Here is a 25,428-nt window from a genome sequence, read left to right on the forward strand (position 1 = left end):
CATGATTCTGAGCACACCTTGTGCTAGGAACCTCAGCTGCTTGTCTCTTGAGGCCACTTGTCTTCTAGAGCCCAGTCTCTGTTCTTTATAAATACCCTGGAGGCCCTCCCTGTGCATCTGCCAGTTTATATTCCCTCAGACAGGCCACATGCTGAGTTCTGAGCACCCAGGTGCTGTAAGGAGTGGTCACTCAGCTTCCTTTCTTGTCTCCCCTGCCTGGTGTTTTGGATGTGCCCAATGTCGGGGAGTCGGCTCCAGGTCCCCCTGTTGCCTGCCTGTCTTGCACCCATGCTGCCCAGAGGCCCTCAGAAGGCTCCTGCCGGGTCTCAGAAAGCTCGGCCGTGCTGAGGCCTTTGACTTAAACGTAACCACAGCTAAAGATGGGCCTCAGCCTCCCACCCTGTCCCCAGGACACAGCCTCCCATGGGAGTTCCCTCCGAGAACAAGCTAAGAACCTTCTAGCAAACTCGGTTTGGCTAGCAGATTTTATTTTGTGGCTCTCCATCGTTCATTACTTACATTCCCCACAGCATACTTGTCTATTTGAGACAATCTTATTACCAGTATTTGCAGCTAAAAATTTCCCAATGCTCTAAAAAAACAACAGGACTAGAAAGTCTCTTGGGCATATGGCTCCATGTGGGGTGGTGGCGGGGGAGCGTGTGAATTGCGCTACGTTGCTTTTGCGCCCTGCACCACCCTCTGTAGATGTTCCAGCTCCGGACCTGCTCCCAGCCCCACTCCTGCCAGCCACCAAGGCTGGGAGAAACGGCTCTGAGCTCACGAGAGGCAGGTCCTGGAAGTTGGATGCTTTAATGGCAGCAGAAAACCAGGGACTGCAGAGACTGTCAGGGAAGCCCCAGCTGCCAGCAAGATACAGGACACACTGAGGAGTTCTCTGTGTCCAGCAGGCCCATCTGAGCTTCTTTCTCAAGTACCTTTGTGGGTACATGGGACATGCACATTGTAGGGCCTTGGCAGTGGAGGAAAGAAAGAAGATGTGGGCTCAGTTGGGCTCCCGCGGGAACATAGCCTAAGCAAAGCTCTCCCAAAGACACTTCTTGGCTGAGAGGTGAATAACACTGCTGTGCCCGTGGCGGTGCAGATATCGACTCCAGACCCTGCTTCCATTCTTTTGGGTATGCATGTGCCCAGAAGTGGGATTGCTGGGCCATATTCCGCTGGTAATTTTGGAGGAACCACGCTGCCGTTTTCCACAGTGGCTGTGCCATTTCACATTCTCACCAATAGTGCTCAAGGGCTCCCTACATCCTTGTCCACATCTGTTAGGTTGTGTTTTTTGATAGTAGCCATCCTAATGGGTATGGAGTGGCATCTCAGTGTGGCTTTGATTTCTATTTCCCTAATGGTTAGTGATGCTGAGTGTCTTTTCAGGTGATTTTTGGCCTTTTGTATATCTTCTTCTTCTTCTTTTTTTTTTTTTTTTTTTGAAACGGAGTTTCTCTCTCATCACCCAGGCTGGAGTGCAGTGGTGCAATCTTGGCTCACTGCAACCTCCACCTCCCAGGTTCAAGCAATTCTCCTGCCTCCGCCTCCTGAGTAGCTGGGATTACAGGCGTGTGCCACCACGCTAGGCTAATTTTGTATTTTTAGTAGAGACGGGGTTTCTCCATGTTGGTCAGGCTGGTCTTGAACTCCTGACCTCAGGTGATTCGCCCACCTCGGCCTCCCAAAGTGCTGGGATTACAGGCGTGAGCCACTGTGCTGGGACCTTGTATGTCTTCTTTAGAGAAATGTTTGTTTCAGATCCTTTGCCCATTTCTTTTCTTTTTCCTATTTCTTGTCTATTGTTTTTCTTTCTTTTTAATTTAATTTAATTTTAAGTTCCAGGATACACATGCAGGATGTGCAGGTTTGTTACACAGGTAAACACATGCCATGGTGGTTTACTGCACCCAGCAACCCATCACCTAGGTATTAAGCCCCACATGCATTAGCTATTTATCCTGATGCTCTCCCTCCCCCCGTGCCCCTCCCCCTGACAGGCCCTGGTGTGTATTTTTCCCCTCCCTGTGTCCATATGTTCTCATTGTTCAGCTCCCACTTATAAGTGAGAACATGTGGTGTTTGGTTTTCAGTTCCTGCATTAGTTTGCTGAAGATAATGGCTTCCAGCTCCATCCATGTCCCTGCAAAGGACATGATCTTGTTCCTTTTTATGGCTGCATAGTATTCCATGATATATATGTACCACATTTTCTTTATCCAGTCTATCATTGAATGGCATTTGGGTTGATTCCATGTCTTTGCTATTGTGAATAGTGCTACAATACACATATGTGTGCATGTATCTTTATAATAGAATGATTTATATTCCTTTGGGTGTATACCCAGTAATACCCAAAGGGATTGCTGGGTCAAATGGTGTTTCTGTTGTCTTCCACAGTGGTTGAACTAATTTACATTCCCACCAACAATGTAAAAGTGTTCCTATTTCTCCACAGCCTCACCAGCATCTGTTGTTTCTTGACTTTTTAATAATCACCATTCTGACTGGCATGAGATGGTATCTCATTGTGATTTTGATTTGCATTTCTCTGATGATTGGTGATGTTGAGCTTTTTTTCATATGTTTTTGGCCACATAAATTTCTTCTTCTGAAAAGTGTCTATTCATATTCTTTGCCCACTATTGGTGGGGTTGTTTTTTTCTTGCAAATTTGTTTAAATTCCTTGTAGATTCTGCATATTAGACCTTTGTCAGGTGGATAGATTACAAAAATTTTCTCCCATTCTGTAGGTTGTCTGTTCACTCTGATGATAGTTTCTTTTGCTGTGCAGAAGCTCTTTAGTTTCATTAGATACCATTTGTCAATTTTTGTTTTTGTTGCAGTTGATTTTGACATTTTCATCATTAAATCTTTGCCCGTGCCTATGTCCTGAATGGTATTGCCTAGATTTTCTTCCAGGGATTTTATAGTTTTGAGTTTTACATTTAAGTCTTTAATCCATCTTGAGTTAATTTTTGTATATGGTGAAAGGAAGGGGTCCAGTTTCTATTTTCTGCATATGGCTAGCCAGTTTTCCCAGCACCATTTATTAATTAGGGAGTCCTTCCCCCATTGCTTGTTTTCATCAGGTTTGTTAACCATCAGATGGTTGTAGATATGCAGTCTTATTTCTGAGATCTCCACTCTGTTCCATTGGTTATGTGTCTGTTTTTGTAACAGTGCCATGCTGTTTTGGTTACTGTAGTCTTGGAATATAGTTTGAAGTTGGGTAGCATGATTCCTCCAGCTTTGTTCTTTTTGCTTAGGATTGTCTGGCCCATTGTTTGCTTTGCTCATTTCCTAATTGCGTTGTTTGTTATTTGTTGTTAAGTTGCAGGAGTTCTGTATATGTTCTGGATATTAACCCCTGATCTGGATATTAACCCCACATGCAAATATAATTTGCAAATATTTTCTCCTATTCTGTGGGCTGCCTTTTCCCTCTGCCGATAATGTCCTCTGAGGCATAAGGGTTTTTTTCTTTCTGACGTAGTCCAGTTTATCTGTTTTTCTTTTGTTGCCTGTGCTTTTGGTGTCATGTCCAAGAAGTCATTGCCAAATCCAATGTCATGAAGTGGATACCGTGTTTTGGCTGAACCATGTGAAAGTAAACTGCAGACACCATGATCCTGAATGCGCCTGAATACTTCAGCCTGGGTTGCCCAAGAGGAAGGACTCAAAACAGAGGCTTTCACACAGGACCCCACGCCATTTTTACATTTAGGAAAAGTAACAGTCATTCCTCCTTGTTGTCCTCGATCTAGTCCATGCTCCAATTTCCACAGTTGTCACCGTTTGATTTTAAGACTCGAGATTGCATGATTTTGCTGTTCTGTGATCAGTACTTATGAACGTGATCCTGCAAGACCCGGGAATTCTTTCTTGTTTCTCTTATTATTCCTCAAATCCTGAGCCTGTGAGAAGGTGGAGAATGTGGTGGCTGCTTTTTCCTTTCCCTTGGTGGTCATCCAGGAGCACTTCTGTGTTCAGAACCACATTCCAGGGCCCTCCACTCCAAAGGACAAAGAGAGGTTGACTTTTTGCGTCACTTCTGGTTGTGAAGACTCTGGAGCCCTGCAGAAGGAATCCTGGGGGAGCAGACAGTGGTGGCGCTGGGCTATGCAAACAGCTTTCCCCATTTGCCAGGGCTGCGACCTCCAGAGCCATTCCTAGCTCACTGCTCTTAAAAGCAGATGCTAGGACCGGGTGCGGTGGCTCATGCCTGTAATCCCAGCACTTTGGGAGGCCGAGGTGGGTGGATCACCTGAGGTCAGGAGTTCGAGACCAGCCTGGCCAACATGGTGAAACCCCATCTCTACTAAAAATATAAAAATTAGTGGGGCATGGTGGCGTGTGTCTGTAATCCCAGCTACTCAGGAGGCTGAGGCAGGAGAATCATTTGAACCTGGGAGGCAGAGGTTGCAGTGAGCCGAGATTGCACCACTGCACTCCAGCGGGTGACAAGAGGGAGTCTCAAAAACAAACAAACAAACAAATGCCAGGATGTCCAGAAGTTCAAACCTTCATAGTAAAAAGTAATTTGGAGGAAAGAATGCTCATTAATTTGCACACCCTTGATTAAGTGGCAACTCAGAAATGTAGGCTGATCCTTGATTATCCTCTTTCTGTCCAAAATGGCACTGCAGCTTCCAGGAGAGGAGAATGTGCAGCAACATCTTCTTTCCAAATGGCCCTGGTCTGGTTCAGGAATTTCAGCCACCGAGGCTGGCTGCCAGCTAGGGCTGGCCCAAGGCAGGGTAAGGTCATTGTGGGGACTCAGGCCTCCTGGTAGGCAGGGCTTGCTTGGGTCTATCAAGCCGGAGGGGCTTTCTGCTGAGTCAGGCAGGGCCTATCTCCCCTCTGGCACCCTGCAGGCAGCTCACCACACCAGCAAACTTTCTCAGGGCTCCCACTCCGGCCAGGCTAGAGCTGGAGGCTGCGACACCCCATAGGCTGCCCTGTTGTCCCTGCCGGCCAGGCCCATCAGCTGCGGTGGCGCAGAGGGGAAAGGGGCGGTGGGCTCAGTGGGAAGAGCACAGCCTTCCAAAAGGACCTGAGTCTGGACCCTGCTCCATCTCTTCAGTGTGACCTTGGAAGCCACACTCAGTCTTGCCCTTCCTCAGATCCCTCCAGATGACTGCACAGCCACCTAGCACAGTGTGGACCCTAGCAAGTGAGAGCTGTTGCTATCACAGCTCTGAGAGAGGCCCACTGAAGGAGGTGTTGGCAAAGATACGGGAGCCCGGGGAGAGAAGCGCGGATGTCAGCAAGGGTGTCTGGGCACCTGTCCACAGGAGGAAACGCTTAACCTGGGCCTTGAAGAGAGGGAACAGGGTTGCTGGCAGATAAGAGAAAAGGCATGGAAGGGGATGGTGGAAATGGAGGTGTCGGGGCCAGTCTGTAGTGCAGGTGACAAGCACATGAGGAAAGGGGTCCAGGGATGACACACATGGGACCAGGGAAGGTTGCCTGGAGGAAGGGCAGCTGAGCCGAGGGTTGATAGGGAGGGAGAAACTCCACCGGCAGCCAAGGAAGGGGTCTGAAGGCTGAGGGGACATGCTGTGCAAGTGCCCTGGGGTCAAGGGTAGTGGGGAGTGTTAAGGGAGGGCAGGGATGGCGGTGTCGCAGGCCATACCAAGAAGTTAGGACTTTGCCCTGCAGCCCCTGTGGGAAGTACTACAGGGTTCTTCACAGAGGGGGACAGGTACAGATCTGTGAGTCTGAAATGGGACCTACCTCTGCATGACAGGGACCCACCTCTGCTTGGCAGGGACCCAATGCCGTGAGCCCTCTGGGAGTTGACAGCAGTGACCAGGGTGCTACAGGCTTGGGAGGGGATGTGTGGGAGAGGAAGCACACCAGAGCCACGCCAAGCACAGCTGTTTCCAGCCTTCAGCATGTTCCAAATTCAGGCCAACTTCCACAGGACATTGACATTGTTTTTTTTCGTTGTTGCTGTTTTTTTGTGTTGTTGTTGTTTCTTGTCTTTTTTTTGAGGCAGACTCTCACTGTCTTGCCCAGGCTGGAGTGCAGTGGCATGATCTCAGCTCACTGAAGCCTCCACATTTTGGGCCCGAGCAATCCTCCCACCTTAGCCTCCCCAGTAGCTGGGACTACGGGTGTGCACCACTACACCAGGCTAATTTTTGTATTTTTTGTAGAGACAGGGTTTTACCATGTTGCCCAGGCTGGTTTTGAATTCCTGGGCTCAGGTGATCTGCCCACCTTGGCCTCCCAAAGTGCTGGGATTATGGGCATGCACCACCATGCCCAGCCTACAGTACATTCTTATTTGCGTTTAGGATATTCCATGGGCCTGAGGTTCAGCACGATGCACTGAAGGAAAGCAATGCCAAGCAGCTCCAAAAGCGTGCTGTCGGGGTTTTCCATGTGTGCACGCAGAAAAGTCGTTCACTGAATGAAATGACAAGGGCCTCTGCTTTCGAGGGTCCCAAGTCTCATTCCCATTGTGGACACTCGCTTGGCCAGGAGGCGGCCAGCAGTTCTCAGCTGCCATGAGTGAGGTCTCTCAGTACCCAAAGGTGCTACTTCTTGGGCTGGATTAGGGAATGGTTTGCCTCTTCATCCATTGCACCAGAGTTTACCAAGGGCTTTCCCTGTGCCAGCCACTGTGCAGGACATGGAGAGGGCAGGACAGAGCCCTGACCTCAAGTGGGGCAGACATGTGGGAAGAGATGCGCTGATTGCAGACCAGGCCAAGTGCGGCATGGGAGAAGGGCTTTGGGGCAGCAGAGTCTGTGGGGGTCTGGGAAGGCTGAGCTGAGGCCTGAAAGTGGAGTAGACAGTGTTAATTAAGCTAAGAGCAAGGGGCTGAAAAGCCGTTTGTGATGGGAGACAGAAGCCATCACAAGAGAATTCTCTCTCATCCAGCTCTTTCCACCACAAATTATGTCTCCGGTCATTCAAGACAAAGGTGGGAAATGAGGCATCGTCTCTACAAAGACCTGCCAGTTCCTGTTAGGGTTCCTGCAGGTTTCTAAATTTCACAGAGATCACTCAGGTAGAGTTGTCGTGCACTCTTTCTCTATTATGCCAGAGAAGGCTATCTGAGTTCCCTGTATTGGAAAGGGATGGATTAAGAGAGATCTAAACAACGGAGGAAGAAGGTGGGAATTCTGGGATGGGCTCTAAAGCCCAGATGGAAGGGTGAGGCTTCCATAGGAAAAGGGAGGAGATTGCAGGGAAGGAGAGGCAGGAAGAGCCAGCTGTGGACAGATCTACAGGGATGAAGCCTGCTGGGTTGTCTTTCTCTGTGATTAGGGGTTCATCCAGGGGGACACATGCCTGTCTGTGCCCAGAAGGGCTCCCCTATCCCCTCTGGCTGGCTGTGAAGGGCGGTAACCCCTGGGCCCCACCAGATCACTTCACCATCTCTCAGGCCCATCTGCTTATGGTCCTCATCAGGGACCATTCTTGCCTTTTCTGAGAGCACTAGTATCCCTGCCACCTGCACAGCTCCTGGCTGTCTATACCCCAGCACTGACCTTCACCTTCTCCTCTCGAGACAGGCAGCAGAGCATGGTAAGTGGCTAAGAATGCTGATGGCAGTGGCAGAGTGCCTAGTTTCTTACCTTGGCTCTGCCTCTTACTTGCTGTGTAACCTTGGGTGAGTCACCTAACCTCTCTGAGCTTGTCTCCTCATATGTAAAAAGGTAATAATAATAGTTCCTACATCACAGGGTTCCTGTGAAGATTAAATGAGCAAGTACGAGTGAAGCACTTACTACAGCACCTAGTAAAGAGTCAAGGGCTCCACGCATGAGTTATTTTTCATAGTATTCTAATTAAACTGCGATATTGCATTTCATCATGGAAAGGTTTTAAAAAAAAAGGGTCAAGAGATTTGACTGCAGGGGTTGTGTCTCGATTTTGCTCAACCATAAGTGTAAGAAAACTCCCAGCTGAGGATTGCAGCTGTATTTACTGCACTTTAGTGCAAAGTTTCTTCCCACAGTGAGACGGTGCTGGAAATTCAGAAGCCCCAGCTGGTGTATTCCTGGCTGTCAAGCTCAACAGGAGGCCAGCTTGTGAAACTTAACACCCAAGAGGAGCCTTTGGGGTCCCCTGATGGGGAAACTGAGGCCCAGGAAGGAGTAGAGCCTTACCATACTCCAACCCCACCCCGGGGGAAAAAAGACTTCAGCTCTCAGCCAGTGGGGGCTCCCCAGGAAATCAGTTCTCTAGAGCCACGGTGGAGTGGTCACTTGGACCTGGGTCCCCAGCTTGGGCTCCTGCTTCCAGCTGCCATGTCCCCAGCAGACCCTGGTCTCAGCTGGTGGGAGCCATGGTGAGCTAAACATGGGCCTTTGCTATTAGTTTTTAGTTAAACTTTTCATTTAAGATCACTGTAACTCACAAGCAGCTGTAAGAAATAATACAGAGTGATTCCATGCATCCATTACCCAGTTTCCCCCAGCAGTGACATTTTGCAAAATGACAGGACAGTATCACAACCAGGATACTGACCTTGACACAGTCAAGTCACAGATGGCTCCATCCCCACAAGGACCCCTCATGTTGCCATTTTGCAGCCGCATCCACTCCCCACTCGCCCCACACCCTCCTCGGCCCTTTGAGCTGTGAGTCTGGTCTCTGTTTCTCTAGTTTTGTCACATGAAGAACATTACATCAGTGGAATCATGCAGTGTGGAATCTTTGGGGACTGACTCTTTGGTCCATATTGAATGAATGGGCTCATGTTCTGGGCTTGGGCCTGGTTTGGGAGGAAGGGGCCTGGCTATCTCCTTCCTGGGAGCCACAAGACACATTCCTAGGACTTTTGGTGGATTGAGATCTTAAGCTGTCAAAAAATCAAGGCCATTGTGATTGGGCCAGAACTGCCACTTGAGGGGAGGGTTTGGCCCCTCTGTGCCTCAATCTCCCCATGTGGTACAGCCCTCCCCTGCCTCCTGGTCCCAGTTTCCCTCTGCCCCTCACCCCCAGTCCGGGCTGTGGTTCACATGAGGGGCCTACCCTTTCCCTGACACATCTGGTGGCTGGGCCCCAGGCCCAGAATAGGCCATTGTGTAAACAGGGCCTACGTGATCAAGACATGGAAAATGAAGCCAAGAGCAGGAAGCCGCTTGGCCATCAGTGCAATTAAACTCAGAAGCAGAGTCCCCAAGGGCCTGCTGTGCCCAGGACGCTCGGGGTCAGCAGGGTAAAGCAGCAGGCCTGCTGCAGGAAGAAGGCGGTTGTAAGACTGCTGGCAGCAGGGTCGAGGGTGTGGCCCCCACCCCACAGATCCCACAGAAGCCCTGGAGACAGCATGGGATGGGGTGGTGGCCCAGCCCAGGGCATGGCCAGCCTGCTGGAACCCATACCCCCAACAACAGCAGCTTAACCAAGAGACGGTGTGACTTCTCGGCATCAGGACACCCATCTTGTTGCTCTGGCTTCCAGGGGCGAACCTTGTCCACATGGCCCTGACTCTTTCTATGGGGCAAGGAGAAAATAAGACCTAGACCCAGAGTGTGCACACAGCCCCTGCCTGCCTACTTTCTATTGGCCAGAACTTGGTCATGTGACCACAAGTCACATTGCTAGCTGCAAGGGAGACTGGGAAATATAGTCTTTATTCTGAGCAGTTGTATACCCAAAGAAACATCAAGGTTCTGTAGGGGAGAACAAGAATTGGGGCAACTAACAGCAGGCAGGTTGACAAGCCTCTCTGTGCCTTAGTTTCCTCCTCTGTGTAATGGAGAGAATGAGAGCAATTCCTTATACAGGGGAGTTATGGAGGCCCAGTGAGTTACTGCAGGCAAAAACACTTAGTGCTGGGCAGACAGACAGAGCTCAGATGTAGCTATTATTACTTTTATTACTCAGTGAGACCCTGCATGTCACAGCCCAGCACAAGCTGGTAGATGGCGCTGCTGTTGGGGACTCCACTGACCCCAAGCCCCGGGCTCTTTTGCAGGCCCTACAGCCCTCCTTCCCTCATGGCTCCTGGCTGACCCTGGGGAAGCAACCCCTGTGGTTGGGCCTGGCCATGGGCCCCCATGAACTGCCCTGCCAGTCCCGTGTCCTCTCAGGCTCCAAGCAGATGGCCTGGCCCAGCAGGACTCATGCCAGCTCAGCTGCAGGAAGTGGCTAATCTGTCTCGTGTGGCTTTACACAAATGGTCTGGTTTTTGATGCTCAGTCCCCAGCATGGGAAGGAATCCAGGGATGGCAGGGGTGACTGCAGGACAGCCTCTCCCACTTGGTGTGGTCCGGAATTCTGGCCAAGGCCTTGTAGGGGTGGTAATGGAATGGGTGTAGCCCAGTTCTTGGAAATGCTGAGTCCTGACACAGTGGGCACCCTGGTTGCCCGGGGAGCAGCTGGCAGCGTGTTCCTTCCTTGTCCCCACATGCCCTCTGACCCTCACCCAGTCCTCACCACGTGGACCCTCCCCAACCCACCAAGAACCCACTGGCAAGGATGATGAACGTGAGTGAAGAAGCATCATGGGACCGGGCTCAGTGGCTCATGCCTATAATCCCAGCACTTTGGGAGGCTGAGGCGGGTGGATCACCTGAGGTCAGGAGTTTGAGACCAGCCTGGCCAACATGGCAAAACCCTGTCTCTACTAAAAATACAAAAATTTGCCGGGTGTGGTGACCACCGCCTATAATCCCAACTACCTCGAAGGCTGAGGTAGCAGAATCACTTGAACCCTGGAGGCGGAGGTTGCAGTGAGCTGAGATTGTAGCATTGCACTCCAGCCTGGGTGACAGAGCGAGACTCCTTCTCAAAAGAGAAAAAAAAAAAAAAGCATCGGGGCTCACTCCTGCCCCCTATGGGCCTGAGAGAGACCTAGAAACTTATCCCCTGATCCTGTGGGGCAGATGCTAGAGATCAGGGCAGTAGAGCCTGAGCTGTCCCTGCCGAGGCGGGAAGACTGAAGCCAGAAACCCAGACAGGCCAAGGAGAGCAAGGACAGGGGAGAGAGCAGCCCCTTGAAAGGCAAGATCCACAGGCTGGTGGTTGAGGAGGGAGGACTCACGTCCTGTAGAGGGGCAGAGATGGCCTTGGGCACAGCCAGGGCCCAGGCCTCCCTGTCAGAGCCTCTGACCATCCTGTGTAGCCTTAAGGTTCACAGAGACTGAGCCCACCACAGCCAGACCTGCCCTTGGGTGTCCCTCACTCCAAAGCCCGTCATCAGTGCCTGGCTGAAGCCCCTCCGGGGGCTCCTAGCACGGGCCCTCGCCTTCCAGCACAGACCCCAGTAAACTGTTCCTGCAGTTTACTGTTTGCCCCTCATCCACTCCACCAGGTGGACACCACATCAGTGGAGACAGAGAACAAAAATCAAATGCTAAAACAGCTGCAGAGCTACTTTTTAATAAAATAATTGATGTGAACAATATGTTGTCGCTTATATTTTTAAAAATACAAATTAATACTTGAAATTTTATTTTCTTTTCTTGACCGAGTCTTGCTCTGTCACCCAGGCTGGAGTGCAGTGGCACCATCTCAGCTCACTGCAAAGTCCGCCTTCCAGGTTCAAGGGATTCTCCCACCTCAGCCTCCCAAGTAGCTGGGATAACAGGAGCCCGCCACCATGCCCAGCTAATTTTTGTATTTTTACAAAAATACAAAAAAAAAACCCCGTAGAGACATGGTTTTGCCATGTTGGTCAGGCTACTCTGGAACTCCTGACATCAGGTGATCTGCTCGCCTCAGTTTCCCAAAGTGCTGGGATTACAGGTGTGAGCCACCACACCCGGCCAATACTTGACATTTTCTACAGGCACCCGTGTGTATGTGAAACCCTCAAGCCTGAAAGGAGACGCACGGCCAGTGGTGCAGATGAAGTCTGTGGGTGAACACAGCTGGCCCTCAGAGCCACACCCAAGCCCAGCTGACCTGAATGGAATCAACCCTTCAGGCCAGAGCAGAAGGAAATCTACCAGGAAATAGGTCTGGCTTAAGGAAGTGAGCCCTGCCCATGCTGATGGAGCCCTCTCCTTCTTTCTCCAGGTCGACATTTATAACTCAGACCCCTTGATCTGCCGGGCAGGGCTGAAGGTGTGCTTTGGCATCCAGCTGCTGAATGCCGTCTCACGGGTGGAGCGCGCCCTCCCCAAGCTGACGGTGCCCTTCCTGCTGCTCCAGGGCTCTGCCGATCGCCTGTGTGACAGCAAAGGGGCCTACCTGCTCATGGAGTCAGCCAAGAGCCAGGACAAGACTCTCAAGGTGAGTGGCTGCCACTTGCCCATTTCCCCCAAAGGTGGAGGGAGGGTGGTGAGGCAGCACCCCTTGGGGCACATCTGCCAAGACCCCCGAGGACCACCTCCCAGATCTCAGGATAGGGAACAGCCTGCTTGACCGAGAGATAAATAAATAAAAGGAATCCCAGGAGCCTATGAATTTCAAGAGAACACACGAGTCATTTGCTAATTGTTTTGCATGAATGAGCCTCAAAGGAAAAAAGAACAATCAAAAGATGTTGTAGGCAAGAAAAGAATCTGCAACTGGACACTGAGCAAATAAATATCCCGAGAGAGAGGCATGTCCAAGCTCCAAGGACACGTGTAATGCCCAAGCCTCCCTCTGCACCAGCGGTGGCTGCAGTAGCCCGCGAGCCATGGCCACCAGAGGGCTCAGAGCACACAGGTGCTGGCAGGACTTGGCAGAGCCTGCTCTGTGAAGGGAACTGTCAGAGCTATCCCTGCAGACAGGGACCCTGAGGACAGGCCCTGCGGGTTGCAATATTAGACATAAAGACTATATATCTTTTTTGGGTTTTTTTGTTTGTTTGTTTTTGTTTTTGTTTTTAGACAGAGTATCCCTCTGTTGCCCAGGCTGGAGTGCAGTGGCGCCATCTCGGCTCACTGCAACCTCTGCCTCCCAGGTTCAAGTGGTTCTGCTGCCTCAGCGCCCTGGGTAGCTGAGATTACAGGCACCTGCCATCATGCCAGGCTAATTTTTGTATTTTTAGTAGAGATGGGGTTTCACCATGTTGACCAGGTTGGTCTCACTCCTGACCTCAGGTGATTCTCCCGCCTCAGCCTCCCAAAGTGCTGGAATTACAGACATGAGCCACCACACCCAGCAAAATAGATTTTTTAAAAGCCACAGTGGAACACTGCATTCATCTGTGAGAGCATCACTCAGACCTCCCTTACACCAATGTGAACCCTTGCAAATCCCTGCAAAAGGAGTCCACTAAGATTAGTCATTCATTTACCCAGCTAGCCATTCATCCCTTCTTTAATTCAAGTATTTATGGGGCCCTAAGTTTCTGTCAGGCCCAGAGAACAAGACAGGCAAAGGCTCTGCTCTGCCCCCCCGGAACCTGAATCCTGAAGCAATCAACAAATAAATGAAAAGGATGATGATGGAGAGAACTCAGTGCCCCTAAGGAAACTCAGCAGAGTGTAGTGTAGGGATAGAGGGGGACAGGGGGGAAAGCAGCACTTTAGATGGGACGGCCAGGCCTGTAGTCTGCTGGTGAGAAGAGCCAGTGGAAGAACCTTCCAGACTGAGGCAAGAGAGAGATTGAGGACCTGAGGCTGGCATAGGCACGCAGCCACAAGAAGAGCAGCCAGTGAGGATGCACCAGGCAGGGAGGCTGGTAGGGGGGCAGGGGAGCCCCACCACCTGGGAAATCTAGACTTCATCTCTGGGTTAGATGAGAAGCCACCTGAACATTTCGAGCCAAGAAGTAACATGCTCTGATTTTCATGTTAAAAGCATCCCCCAGTGGCCTTGGGGAGACAGGAGCTGGGGTAAGAAGGAGGTAGGGGACAGTGACAACCAAGGCAGGGGAAGCCAGGTAGGACGGCAGAGAGTGAGATCACTGTCATGAAGGATGAACCCTGGGTTCAGGCTTGCAGTAATGAGGAGGATGTAATGAGACGAGAAACGCCAGGCAGAGAGACTGATGTGAGCAATGGCTGGAGTCCACCTGGAGATGCCCATTAGCATCGCACTGAAGTCTGGAGGTCCCTGCCAGGAATTCAGATGGAGATGGCAGGTCAGCCGTCTAGAGGCAGAAGGGAGGTCTGGCTGGAGATGTAAATTCCAGAGTCATCAGCCCAGGATAGATTTTAAAACCACTGGACTGGACGAGGTGACCAGGGAGAGTGAAGGAGGGCACAGCCAAGCCCGTAGTCCAGCTGCCTGCAGAGGCCAGTGGGTGGGATAAGCCTGAATTGAGAAGGAGTTGCTGGCGAGGTCGAAAGAAAATCAGAAGTTAAAGCCATGGAACCACAAGAAGAAAGTGTTTCTAGAAGGTGAGAGTGAGCAGCTTATGAATGACCAGCACAGTGTCCCCTGCCACGGCAATAGAGGTCCCTGGAGACCTCGCCAGGATAGCCACTGTGGGTTGGCAGGGGTGGAAGTCAGCTTGGGATGAGCTGAGGACCCCGTGGCGGTCAGGATGTGAGGCCAGGAGTGGAACCCCCTCTTTTGAGAAGGTTGCCTGACTCAGGCACAGAAACGGGCCCAGGAATGGGGAGAGATGTGGAGTAAGGGAACGTTTGCATTTGAGAGAGGAAGTTCGGGAACATGTTGGGACATTGTAACGCATTGGAACCATCATCTGATAGAAAGGTGTTGGCCTCCTAATAATGGGAGGTCAGGGCCAGGTCCTCGGGCATAAGGAGAGGGTCTGGAGAATGCTCCTAACCCTGCCCACTGCGTGCGGTCTCCACTCCCCACACCTGCCTCTGATGGTGCAGCTCTGATTCCATGTGTCTCCTCATTGCAGATTTATGAAGGTGCCTACCACGTTCTCCACAAAGAGCTTCCTGAAGTCACCAACTCCGTCTTCCATGAAATAAACATGTGGGTCTCTCAAAGGACAGCCACGGCAGGAACTGCGTCCCCACCCTGAATGCACTGGCCGGTGCCCGGCTCATGGTCTGGGGGACGCAGGCAGGGGAAGGGCAGAGATGGCTTCTCAGATGTGGCTTGCAAAAAAAAAAAAAAAAAAAAAAAAAAAAAATCAGAAATTGGAGAAATCTCTAGCACAATTTACTAAAAAATAACAAAAAGACATTTTTGTTATACATTACACTATCAGACACTGGATCTATCTTAATGGGTAGACACTTTATGCAAAAAAAAGAGAAAGGTCCCAGGTAATTTTCCACAGAGAATGTGCTAAAATGTCCACTGAAAACAAAGCCAAGCCTCTGCCCGCCTCTCCCAGCTCCCACAGGGGTTCCAGGAATTCCTGGTGTTCCCAGGACACCAGACTGCAATAACTGGAGGCACCTCCCTCCTGCCCACCCTCACTCGCGCCCCAGCGCCCTCTCTGACCGGCCTCCACTTGGTGGCCTTCCTCTGGCTGTGTGATGAGGTGGCTGCTGTCTCCATAGGGGCCAGCTCCCCGGGGCAGACTCACGTGCCCCTCTGAGGCTCAGAAAATGCCCAGCCCTTCCTCAAAATAAGCAGCCACTCATGACTTTGTGGGCTCCTTGTTACCCTGAGGCCAGGCTTTGCAGAGGGGAGGGGGGTGAGGCTTAGCCCAGAAATATAACTGAGCAGGAAACTGAGCCTCTTCTCTGTCCTCTGCCCTTCCCCTCCTGCCAGGGAGAGGCGCAGGTTGGCCCCTGAGTGCTGTCTGTAGTCACAAAGGCTGCCTTTCCTCTGGAGTCACTAATTTTACCTGATGCTGTTAGAGAATCGTATTGAAGATGAAATGTCTAATATATAATATATATTTTAAAGCAGAGACTATTTTGGTGGGTAGGTGGGAGGGAGCAAGGGGAGTTTGAAGGAATCAGAGCTTGATGCTACTGTACAGAACTGGACAGGTTAGGCCAGCAGTGGTGGGGCCAGAGGGCCCTGTGCTCCAGGAGCTAAGCCAGCAGCCCCCAAGAGGGGACTTGGCTGGGCCTTTCCTATGGGCAAGGCCCAGTGCCCTTCCTGTGCCACCCCCTGTCCCCCGGGGACCATGGAGCAGTGGCAGCCTATGGGGCTGTGATCCCTGGGCCTGGGCCAGGGCCTGCCTATGGCCCAGAGCTACCCTGGGAGTGTCAGTGCTAGCAGCACAGCTACCTCTGGTGGCAGGAGAAGAGAGGCCCCGCACAGTGGCAGGTCAGGCCTTCCTGCCCAGGTCTACATGGAGCACTCAGTGACCCAGAGCAGGGACTGGAGGCACTCCCAGCCCTGCCCCAGGCCACAGCAGGACAGGCCAGGACAGGCCTCACCCAAGGCCAAGGCTGGCATCAGCCAATCTTTCGGAGTCGAGGCCCTGGCCCTAGCCTGCCCATCTCAGGTGCCAACACCACCCCAGCCCTGCCCTTGGCCTCACTTGGTCCCAGCAATAAGTGGGGGTCACTACCCGCCTGGGGAATACTTTCACCTTCTAAATGGGACTTGCTGTTACCTCAGGAGGCTCCTTAGTGCAAACGTGACCCTAGTCAGGGCGTTGCCACCGTTGAAGCCCTGCAGAAGGTGCAATCTAGGGGTTCTGGGGCCACAGAGGAGGGGGCCACTTCCCACCAGGACCCCCAACATGAAGTCTAGGCATTGGGGGCTCCCGCCCTTCTTCCTCCAGCAGCGGGAACTGCCACTGCTCTCCTAGGCCCTGTTCTGGAGGCTAACCTTGGTTCCTGGAGCGTGTGCCCCTCCACCCTCCCTCCAGCAGCCCTGATCACACCGTGACAGAGCCAGGAACGGGTCACCCTGCTGAAGATCACTCTGTGCCCTGGGGGAGGAGCCAAGCCCTCACGCCACAAGGGGCAGGTGGGGGCTCTGGTGCTGACCCGGCCCACGTCCCCACAGAGCGCCTTCTGTAGCTCCAGCTTGTCTCCCTGGCTTCTCTTTGAAGGAGAAAAATGTAAAATATGCACTGAGAGAGAAAGCCAGCCCCGCCTGCTCGGTCAGCACCGGCAGCAGGGCAGCCATGGGAGCTCAGGAAAAGCAGGAACCCTTTCCAAAAGCCAAGAGACGCCCTGGGCTCAGATCTGTAATTCTCCCAGGAGCTGTGACAAAGCAGGTCACACAAAGTCCCTACGCCTCCCTGCCACCTCCCCCAGACGCATGTGATGGCATCGCCATTCCCCAAATTAAGTATCGGCATGCGGCCTGACCAGGGACTCTTTAGATGCATGAATTTATTTATATGAAGGCTCTCACAGAGACACACACAGCACTTCAGTAGCATTTGCATTCCTGGTTAAAGAATCACCAATATTTAAAAGAAAAACTTTCCTGAAATTGGGACTGTTTCATGTCATCCAGAAGGGCTGGTACATCTGCCCACCGTGTCCCCCTGCTGGGTCAGGAGCCAGCACAGGACCCTGTGCATGAGCGAGCCTGACATCTCACGCATGGCCACTCCAGAGCTGGTCCCCGTCCTTGGAAAGCTGTGAAGTCTTGCGTTGAGTTCCTTCTCGATATTGACGGCTCTGTGCTGACATTCTGAGCTCTGGAGTCGCACTGGCGCAGGGCCGTGGAGGAACTGAGGTTTGGAAGGGATGCCAGGTCTCACATAGCTTGGCCTCGAGAAGGTGAGAGGAAGGCCAAGGTCAGGGAGAGGACCCAGAGAGGTCTGGCACACAAGGCCCAAGCACCACCGTCAACACGGCCCAGTTCATACAGAAATGGGTTTCATGCCTGAAAAATATTTTACAGAAAGATGCCGCCTGTAGCCGGTGACAGCCGCAACCCTACAGGCCTCAGTTCCTTGCAGAGGCGAGGAGTAGAGAGTCAGCCTCCCTCCCTTCCAGCAGCGACCCAGCTTCCCCCGCTTCCAGGTGGTGCTGGGCTCACCGAGGGAGCACTGGTGGGTCCTCTGAAAACCCACAGGCTCTGCTCGGACTCCACCCCCAGGCCCACCTGGGTCCTATCTCACTCTCTTCTCTCACCAATTGCTAACATAGACCTTGTTGGGATCACGACGGCTTCACAAGCCAGCTGTTGGGTTTGCTATGTCACTGTGGCTCAGTCACATCCCTGTGTGTATACTGTCTGCGGGGCACATATGTATCCGTTTAGAGCTAAAGGAATCAGTGTACACTACAGCTAATCCTAATAAATCCGATGTTTTCGGAATGGCGTCTGTCTGTCCGTCACAGCAGCCTCTGACCCTGGATGGCAATCTTCCTTGCCGAGAGCACAGCAGGCCCTTTTTCAGACAGGCTAATCCCTGCCCAAGCCACTCCTGTCACCTGATACCAACTCCAGCAGTGCTTCCCAGCCTGGGTCAGCGCGTGTGGAATTTATCTTCTCCCATCCACGCTTGAAGCAGGTTTCTAAACACACACATCCACTTGCAGACCCTGCCCCACCGCTGGGGCGGACGGAGCCCAGGCCACCCTCCCCGCGCCAGCTTCAGGTGGATTGTGCTTTCTCCAGGGCCCCATGTAGATGCCAAACCTATCCCCACACAAGCTGGGCTCTGTCCGAACTCAGCCCTCCCTCCTCAGCATAGGGAACCCGGCCTCCTGCTGCTGGGCATCCTCCACGCCCCTCTCCGTTCCACACCCACACCTGGCCCAGCCACTCTCCCTAAGTGTGACCAAGATCTTGTAGCTTCCTTCCAGCTGCACAGCTGTCACCAGCGTCTGAGGGACGGCAGCAGCGGCCTCATTGGCAGGCCCCACTTTCTCGCCTGCACCCAGTCTGTTTCCACATGGAGGCGAGAGGGCTGTTAAAGTATGAGTCAGACTGTGGCCCTTCTCTGCTCAACATCCTCCGGTGGCCACCATCTCACCTAAATAAAGGCCATGGTTCTTGCTGAAGCCTACGGGCGCTGGGCCTTTAGCCTCCTTGCCTCCCCTCTCCCAATCCTCCATGTCCACTCGGTCCTCATCATGCCAGCCTCCTTGCAGGCCATCTTCTCAGTGAGGCCCTCCCCCAGGCACTGCCCTACCTTCTCCTCCTCCAGCACATTTGTTGACATCTGACATGACAGATCTTCTGCTTGTCTTCTTGGTAGCACTCTGTCCCCTCCCATGTGAACTGCAAAAGGGCATATCCCTGCACTACACCTCTGCCTGCTTCCCAGAGGGTCCCTGGAAAGACCTGCCTGATAGGGTAGGGAGGGAAGGAGTGGGTGAGTAAGTGAATAAATGAGTGAGTGACAGAATGATGTGTTCTCTTTGTCCTCTCCCTCAGGAGGAGCCAAGCCCCCATCCCATGCAGGGCAGGTGAAGGCTCAGGTACTGACTGAGCCTAGGTTCCCGCAGAGGGAGAAAAATGTAAAAAATGCACTGACATGAGTGAGTGAGGGACTGTGCAAGTGAGTGAATGAATGAGAAAATGAATGCATGAGGGATTGAATGAGTGAGGAAATGAGTGAGTGAATGAATGAGCAAGGGAATGAATGAGTGAGTGAATGAGTGAGACAGTGAATGAATGAGCAAGGGAATGAATGAGGAAATGAGGGAATGAATGAGGAAATGAGTGAGTGAGAGAAGAATGAGTAAGTGAATGAGGGGATGAATGAATGAAGGAATGAGTGGTGAGGGGATGAGAGCATGGATGACTGAGGGAATGAATGAATGAGGAAAGGAGTGAGTGAGAAAATAAATGAATGAAGGAAGGAATTAATGAAAGAATGAGTGAGAATGAGTGAATGGGTGGGGATGAATGAAGGAATGAGTGATGATGGAGTGAGTGAGAATGAATGAGTGAGGGCATGAATGAGTGAGTGAGATCATGAGTGAATGAGGGGATGAATGAATGAACAAGAGTGAGGGAATGAGTGAGTGAGAAAATGAATAAGTGAATGAGGGAATGAGAGAATGGATGAGTAAGGGAATGAGTAATGAGTGAATGAATGAGGGATGAGTGAGTGAGGAAATGAGTGAATGAATGAAAGCGAATGAGGGGATGAATTGAGGGAATGAGTGGGTGAGGAAATGAGTGATGACTGAGTGAGAGAATGAATGAGTGAGGGAATGAATGACCAAGTGAAGAAATGAGAGAATAAATGAGTGAATGAGTGAGTGGATGAATAAATGAAGGAATGAGTGAGCGAGGGAATGTGTGATGAGGAAATGGATGGGTGAGGAAATGAGTGAGAGAATGCAAGAATGAGTGAATGAGTGAGTGAGAATGGATGAGTAAGGAAATGAGATAATGAATGAATGAATGAATGAGGGGATGAATAAAGGAATGAGTGAGTGAATGAATGGATGAGCAAATGAGTGAGGGGATGAGGAAATGACAGAATGAGTGAATGAATGAATGAGGGAATGAGTGAGTGATAAGTGAACGAATGAGGGAATGAGTGAAGGAGTGAATGAGCAAGGGAATGAATGAGGAAGTGAGTGAATGAATGAGTGAGGGATTGAATGAGTGATTGAAGGAATGAGCGAGTGAGAGAAGAATGAGTAAGTGAATGAGTGAGGGGATGAATGAATGAAGGAATGAGTGGTGAGGGAATGAGAATGGATGAGTGAGGGAATGAATGAGGAATGGAGTGAGAAAATGAATGAATGAGGGATGGAGGGAATTAATGAATGAAGGAATGAGTGATGAAGGAATGAGTGAGAATGGATGAGTGAGGGAATGAATGAGTGAGTGAGAGCATGAGTGAACAGGATGAATGAATGAAGGAATAAGAGTGAGGGAATGAGTGAGTGAGAAATTGAATGAGTGATGAGTAAATGAATGAGGGATGAGTGAGTGAGGAAATGAGTGAATGAAAGTGAATGAGGGGGATGAATTGAGGAATGAATGGGTGAGGAAATGAGTGATGAATGAGAGAATGGATGAGTGAGGTAATGAATAAGCAAGTGAAGAAATGAGAGAATAAATGGGTGAATGAGTGAGGGATGAATAAATGAGGGAATGAGTGAGTGAGGGAATGTGTGATGAGGGAATGGATGGGTGAGGAAATGAGTTAGTGAATGAATGGGTGAATGAGTGAGAGAATGGATGAGTGAGGAAATGAGAGAATGAGTGAGTGAGGGGATGAATAAATGAGGGAATGAATGAGTGAGTGAATAATGAATGAGTGAATGAGTGAGGGGGTGAATAAATGAAAGAATGAGTGAGATGAATGAGGGAATGAGGAGATGAATGAATGAGGGAATGAGGGGATGAATGAATGAGGGAATGAGTGAGCGTGGGAATGTGTAATGAGGGAATGAATGACAGGAAATGAGGAAGAGAATGATAAAGAATGAGTGAGAGAGAATGAATGATGGAATGAGTGAGGGGTTGAATGAATGAGAGAATGGATGAGTCCATGAGTGAGGGGGATGAATAAACGAGGAAATGAGTGAGTGAGAGAATGGATGAGTGATGGAGTGATGAAGGAATGAATGAGTGGCCGAGGGAGGGAGAGAGGGATGGAAGGAGGGAGGAAGGAGGGAGGAAGGAGGGAGGAAGGAGGCAGGAAGGCTTTATCTGGGCCAGGCACTGAGCTGGAAACTGGGTGTGGATGCAAGTTGGCCTTGCAGCCTGGCCACCCATGCAGTGACCCAGGCCCCACACTAGAAGGTCCGTGCGTTTGGGTGAATGCTCTACTATTGCTCTCTGGAAATTATTAATGCTCTTTGAGCAAGGGCCCTACGTGCTGTTTTGCAGTGGGCCCTGCAAACCACTTAGGCCCTGGGTGGGTGGCACCTGGCCTCTGTGCAGAAGGTCCCCCAAAGATGCACAGACCTGAAGGACAGCCCCTTTTCTCCAGGCCCTCATGCTCTATTTACGGCCAACCAAATTCTGCCCGGAACTTCACTGTATCAAACCTAGAGTCAACAATGTTTGCACTTGTTGGCTTTTCCAGCCTCCTCCATGAACACTCAGGCTCATCACAAGCTCCTTACTGGGCGTCTGTGATGCGCCAGGCACGGTGTCCAGTGCTGGGAGGAACAGTGACCAGGGCAGAACAAGGTGGGCCGCCCTCACAGAACGAGGACCCGGGCAACACAGACTCTCACCCCAGAGCCTAACAGTGATGGGCACCCAGTGGCTGCCAGCACAGCCCTCCAGAAGCTAAAGGTGAGCAGGAGCGGGCCAGGGTTGGGGGCACAGCAGAGGGGTCGGGGGGGGGGAGTTTTTGAGGTGCAGAGAGCTCAGGGTGGCCCCGAAACTGAGAGACTCTCAGGATGGCTGGAGCACAGGGGTGAAGGGCATGTTCATTCGGGGCCATGGTTGCACCTAACCGAGGATGGTGTCACTAAAGGGGTCAGCAGGGGATGACACAGCGTCCACGAACAGCCACAGCAGGGAGTGGAACCCCACAGCAGCAGTTGCTGTGGGAGAGGGCAGCCTGTCAGGGTTGGGGCTTTAGGTAGAGGGCTGCCCAGCTCCACCTTCACTCCTCCTCCTCTTCTGGTGGGTCAGTAAGCCATCCCTACACTACCTTTCCTGTGCAAAATGGAGTTTATTTCCTTTCCATCATTGCTCATTTTGTCATTGTTCAATTGATTTTTCTTTTTCTTTCTTTTTTTTTTTAAGACAGCATCTCACTCTGTTGCCCAGGCTGGAGTGCAGTGGTGCAATCACAGTTCACCGCAGCCCCAACCTCCTGGGCTCGAGCCTCTAGAGTAGCTGGGACTACAGGCTCGTGCCACCATGCCCAGCTAATTTTTTATTCTTTGGAAAGACAGACTCTCACTGTGCTGCCCAGGCTGGTCTCAAACTCCTGGGCTCAGACCATCCTCCTGCCTCAGCCTCCCAAAGTGCTGGGATTACAGGCGTGAACCCCCACGCCGAGTCTATTTTTCTATCTGTTAAAAATTTGGGGTATCTTGAGTTGAGAGAGCACACATATAATTTTTCCAATAACACATGATGGAAATATTTTTCATTCAACAATAATTTTTTTTCACCTGGGAGTAGGAATGAATTAAAGTAAGAGATAAACATGGTTTTTATTTTTATTTTTTTAATTTTAAAGGTAGCCAAGCTACATTACAGAAACTAAACAGAAATCAGATCAAATATCCCCAGCTCTCACACAGTAACTCTTCCTCTGGTTTAGGGATAATGGAGGAGTCTCAAACCCAGGGCCTCTGTGTCAAAATGTGTCTTCTGTTAGTCTATTTTAACATTTGTCAGAGTAGGGCACACTTCTGAATTTAAATCAACCCAATTTTAGAACCAAGTATTAGACACTAAATTTCAAATTCCATGGTTGTAGTTCGCTACTCCTGTGTGGCTGTCTGTGCCACAGGTTTCTCATATAAGCCTGGGGAGCACCCCTTAGTGCCTGAATGTCCTCCACCTTTTCCTTGTGGATGCAGAGGCTGCACTGACCACCCTCATGGCTACAGGAAGCTCTGCACGTCCATGCTCTCTCACTTCCTTCCCCACTTGCTGCTCGCTGCGGCTGCTGGCAATGTTTCCTGTTGATTTGCAATACCGCATTGGACACCTTCCTACACAAGTGTCTCCCCATCGCGCTGGCTTCTCTGCCTGAGGCTAAAGTGAGGAATGGGGACGCCGTGGCTCACGCCTGTAATATCAGCATTGGCTGAGGTGCACGGATCACTCGAGGTCAGGAGTTCCAGACCACCCTGGCCAGCATGGTGAAACAATGTCTCTACTAAAAATATGAAAATCAGCTGGGCATGGTGGCAGGCACCTGTTGTCCCAGCTACCCTGGAGGCTGAGGCACGAGAATCATTTGAACCCAGGAGGTGAAGGTTGCAGTGAGCCGAGATCGTACCACTATACTCCAGCCTGGGTGACAGAGCTAGACTCCATTTCAAAAAAATAAATAAAATAAAGTGAGGAACGGTGTGGTGTGGCTGGGGAATGCTGCCCCCACAACCACACAGCCTAGCTCCTGAGGGGTGGCAGTTCTCAGATTGCAGCTCTCTCCGAACAGATGCCATAGCTGGTACACCTGGCTGTATCCGCTTTATCAGTGAACCACTAAAATACCCCAACTCCAGATAATTTTTCCTTAAACTGCCCTCTCACTAGGGATTTTATTTAAAATTTGTTCAAGATTGGAAACTTTCATGATTTCAAATAATAACATCTGTAAAAAAAGGTTTCATGTAGTAGCTCATTTTCTCCCCTAACGCATATGAAAAGAAATGCATAGGAAATAAAACTTTTTCTTTAAATATTTAAATATCTCTTGGCACACCAGGATTTGTGTGTGCTCTGAGGTGAGACCCGCTGGTGTTAGGCCACTAGCCTGGCCTCAGCCTTCCCTTTTTGTATGCCCCAGGGCAACCAGAGTGAGCCCCTGTCACTCCCCTGCTCCCACCTGCCACCCACCAGGTGGACTCAGCTTTTGTTTAACAAACACACCAGGCTCAGGATAGGTCAAACACTAGTTAAGAGGGAGTTGCCATAATCACCCCCAATTTGTGGGCAGGCAAATAGGCAGAGCGGTGGCCAGCAGTGAAAGGCAGAGCAGCAGCAGGGATTGGGCCTCTGGCTGCAGCTCAGCTCTGGCAATGCGCAGACCCCGCCCAGCCCATCCCATCTCAGGCTGTTTTCAGGCTCCCAGGCCCTTGCACAAGCTACAACCTACACCCACAGGCCCTCCCGGGGACTCCTTCCCTCCTCACCTCCCTAACACACTCATCACCTCCTGCAGGCTGCACCATGACTTGTCCCAGCTCATCCTTCACTAGTGGTCACTTCAGACCTACAACCTCCCCCATGCGATGATCAACATGCCAGTGCAACACGGCTGAAAATGCGCTGGAGAGGAAAAAGGAAAAAATCTAAAAATAACATAGTAAAAAGGCATGAAGAGGCCGGGCGCGGTGACTCACACCTGTAATCCCAACACTTCGTGGGGCGGATCACCCGAGGTTAGGAGTTCAAGCTCAGCCTGGCCAACATGGTGAAACTGTGTCCACTAAAAATACAAAAATTAGCCGGGCATGGTGGTGTGCACCTATAATCCTAGCTACTTGGGAGGCTGAGCAGCAGAACTGCTTGAACTCGGGAGGTGGAGGTTGCAGTGAGCCAAGCAAGATTGCATCACTGCACTCCAGCCTGGGCGATAGAGCGAGAATCCGTCTCAAGAAAAAAGAAAAAAAGGCATGAAGAGCTGTGAAATAACTGCAGGAAGGGTGGAGACCCCCGATATTAGAAGCCCTGTGAAAGAACCAGCCTTCCTTTCCTCCCCCAGGGCCGTGACGTGACTGAGTTTAACCAGGTTAGAAGGTAGAGAGGCCTGGGGGGTCCACGGGCCTGCAGTGCAGCGCATCGTGAGAAACCCCCTTGGGGCTCAAATACCCCAAAATGAAGGCCCAAGCAGCAACCTCAGAAGCAGGAGCTTCTCTCTGACCTTTTGCCCCTGTCTCTCAGTCTCATCATCCCGAGGCTAGCCACAGAAACTAGAATCCCTTTTCCCCTAGGGCGGGCCCTAGAAACCAGAGCCCCTGTTCCCCAGAGCCAGCCGTAAAACCTAAAAACAGGACTCTCACTTTCCCTCTGCCCTATCTGTGTAAAAAGTAGCCATAAGCGTCTGACCCACCTTGTTTGACTATAGGTCATAAGACCCCCCCATTCCAGAGGGTCCTGCCCCAC

General features: G+C 51.2%; 1 protein-coding gene across 4 annotated transcripts in view; it reads left to right on the forward strand.

The window, feature by feature from the left end:
* The window catches only part of MGLL (monoglyceride lipase), a 136,578-nt gene extending 118,554 nt beyond the window's left edge, over positions 1-18,024 (forward strand). For 3 of the 4 annotated variants that reach the window (XM_050781753.1, XM_050781754.1, XM_050781756.1), the window contains 2 exons: positions 11,995-12,210; positions 14,729-18,024. In XM_050781753.1, the coding sequence (XP_050637710.1) occupies positions 11,995-12,210; positions 14,729-14,854 (342 nt within the window). In that variant the 3' untranslated portion in view covers positions 14,855-18,024. Of the gene's footprint in view, positions 1-11,994; positions 12,577-14,728 lie in introns of those variants that run through there. The other variant, XM_050781752.1, reaches the window with a different exon arrangement.
* Positions 18,025-25,428: the final 7,404 nt, after the last annotated feature.

The sequence above is a fragment of the Macaca thibetana genome, chromosome 2, assembly GCF_024542745.1.
Source record: "Macaca thibetana thibetana isolate TM-01 chromosome 2, ASM2454274v1, whole genome shotgun sequence".
Classification (NCBI taxonomy): domain Eukaryota; kingdom Metazoa; phylum Chordata; class Mammalia; order Primates; family Cercopithecidae; genus Macaca; species Macaca thibetana.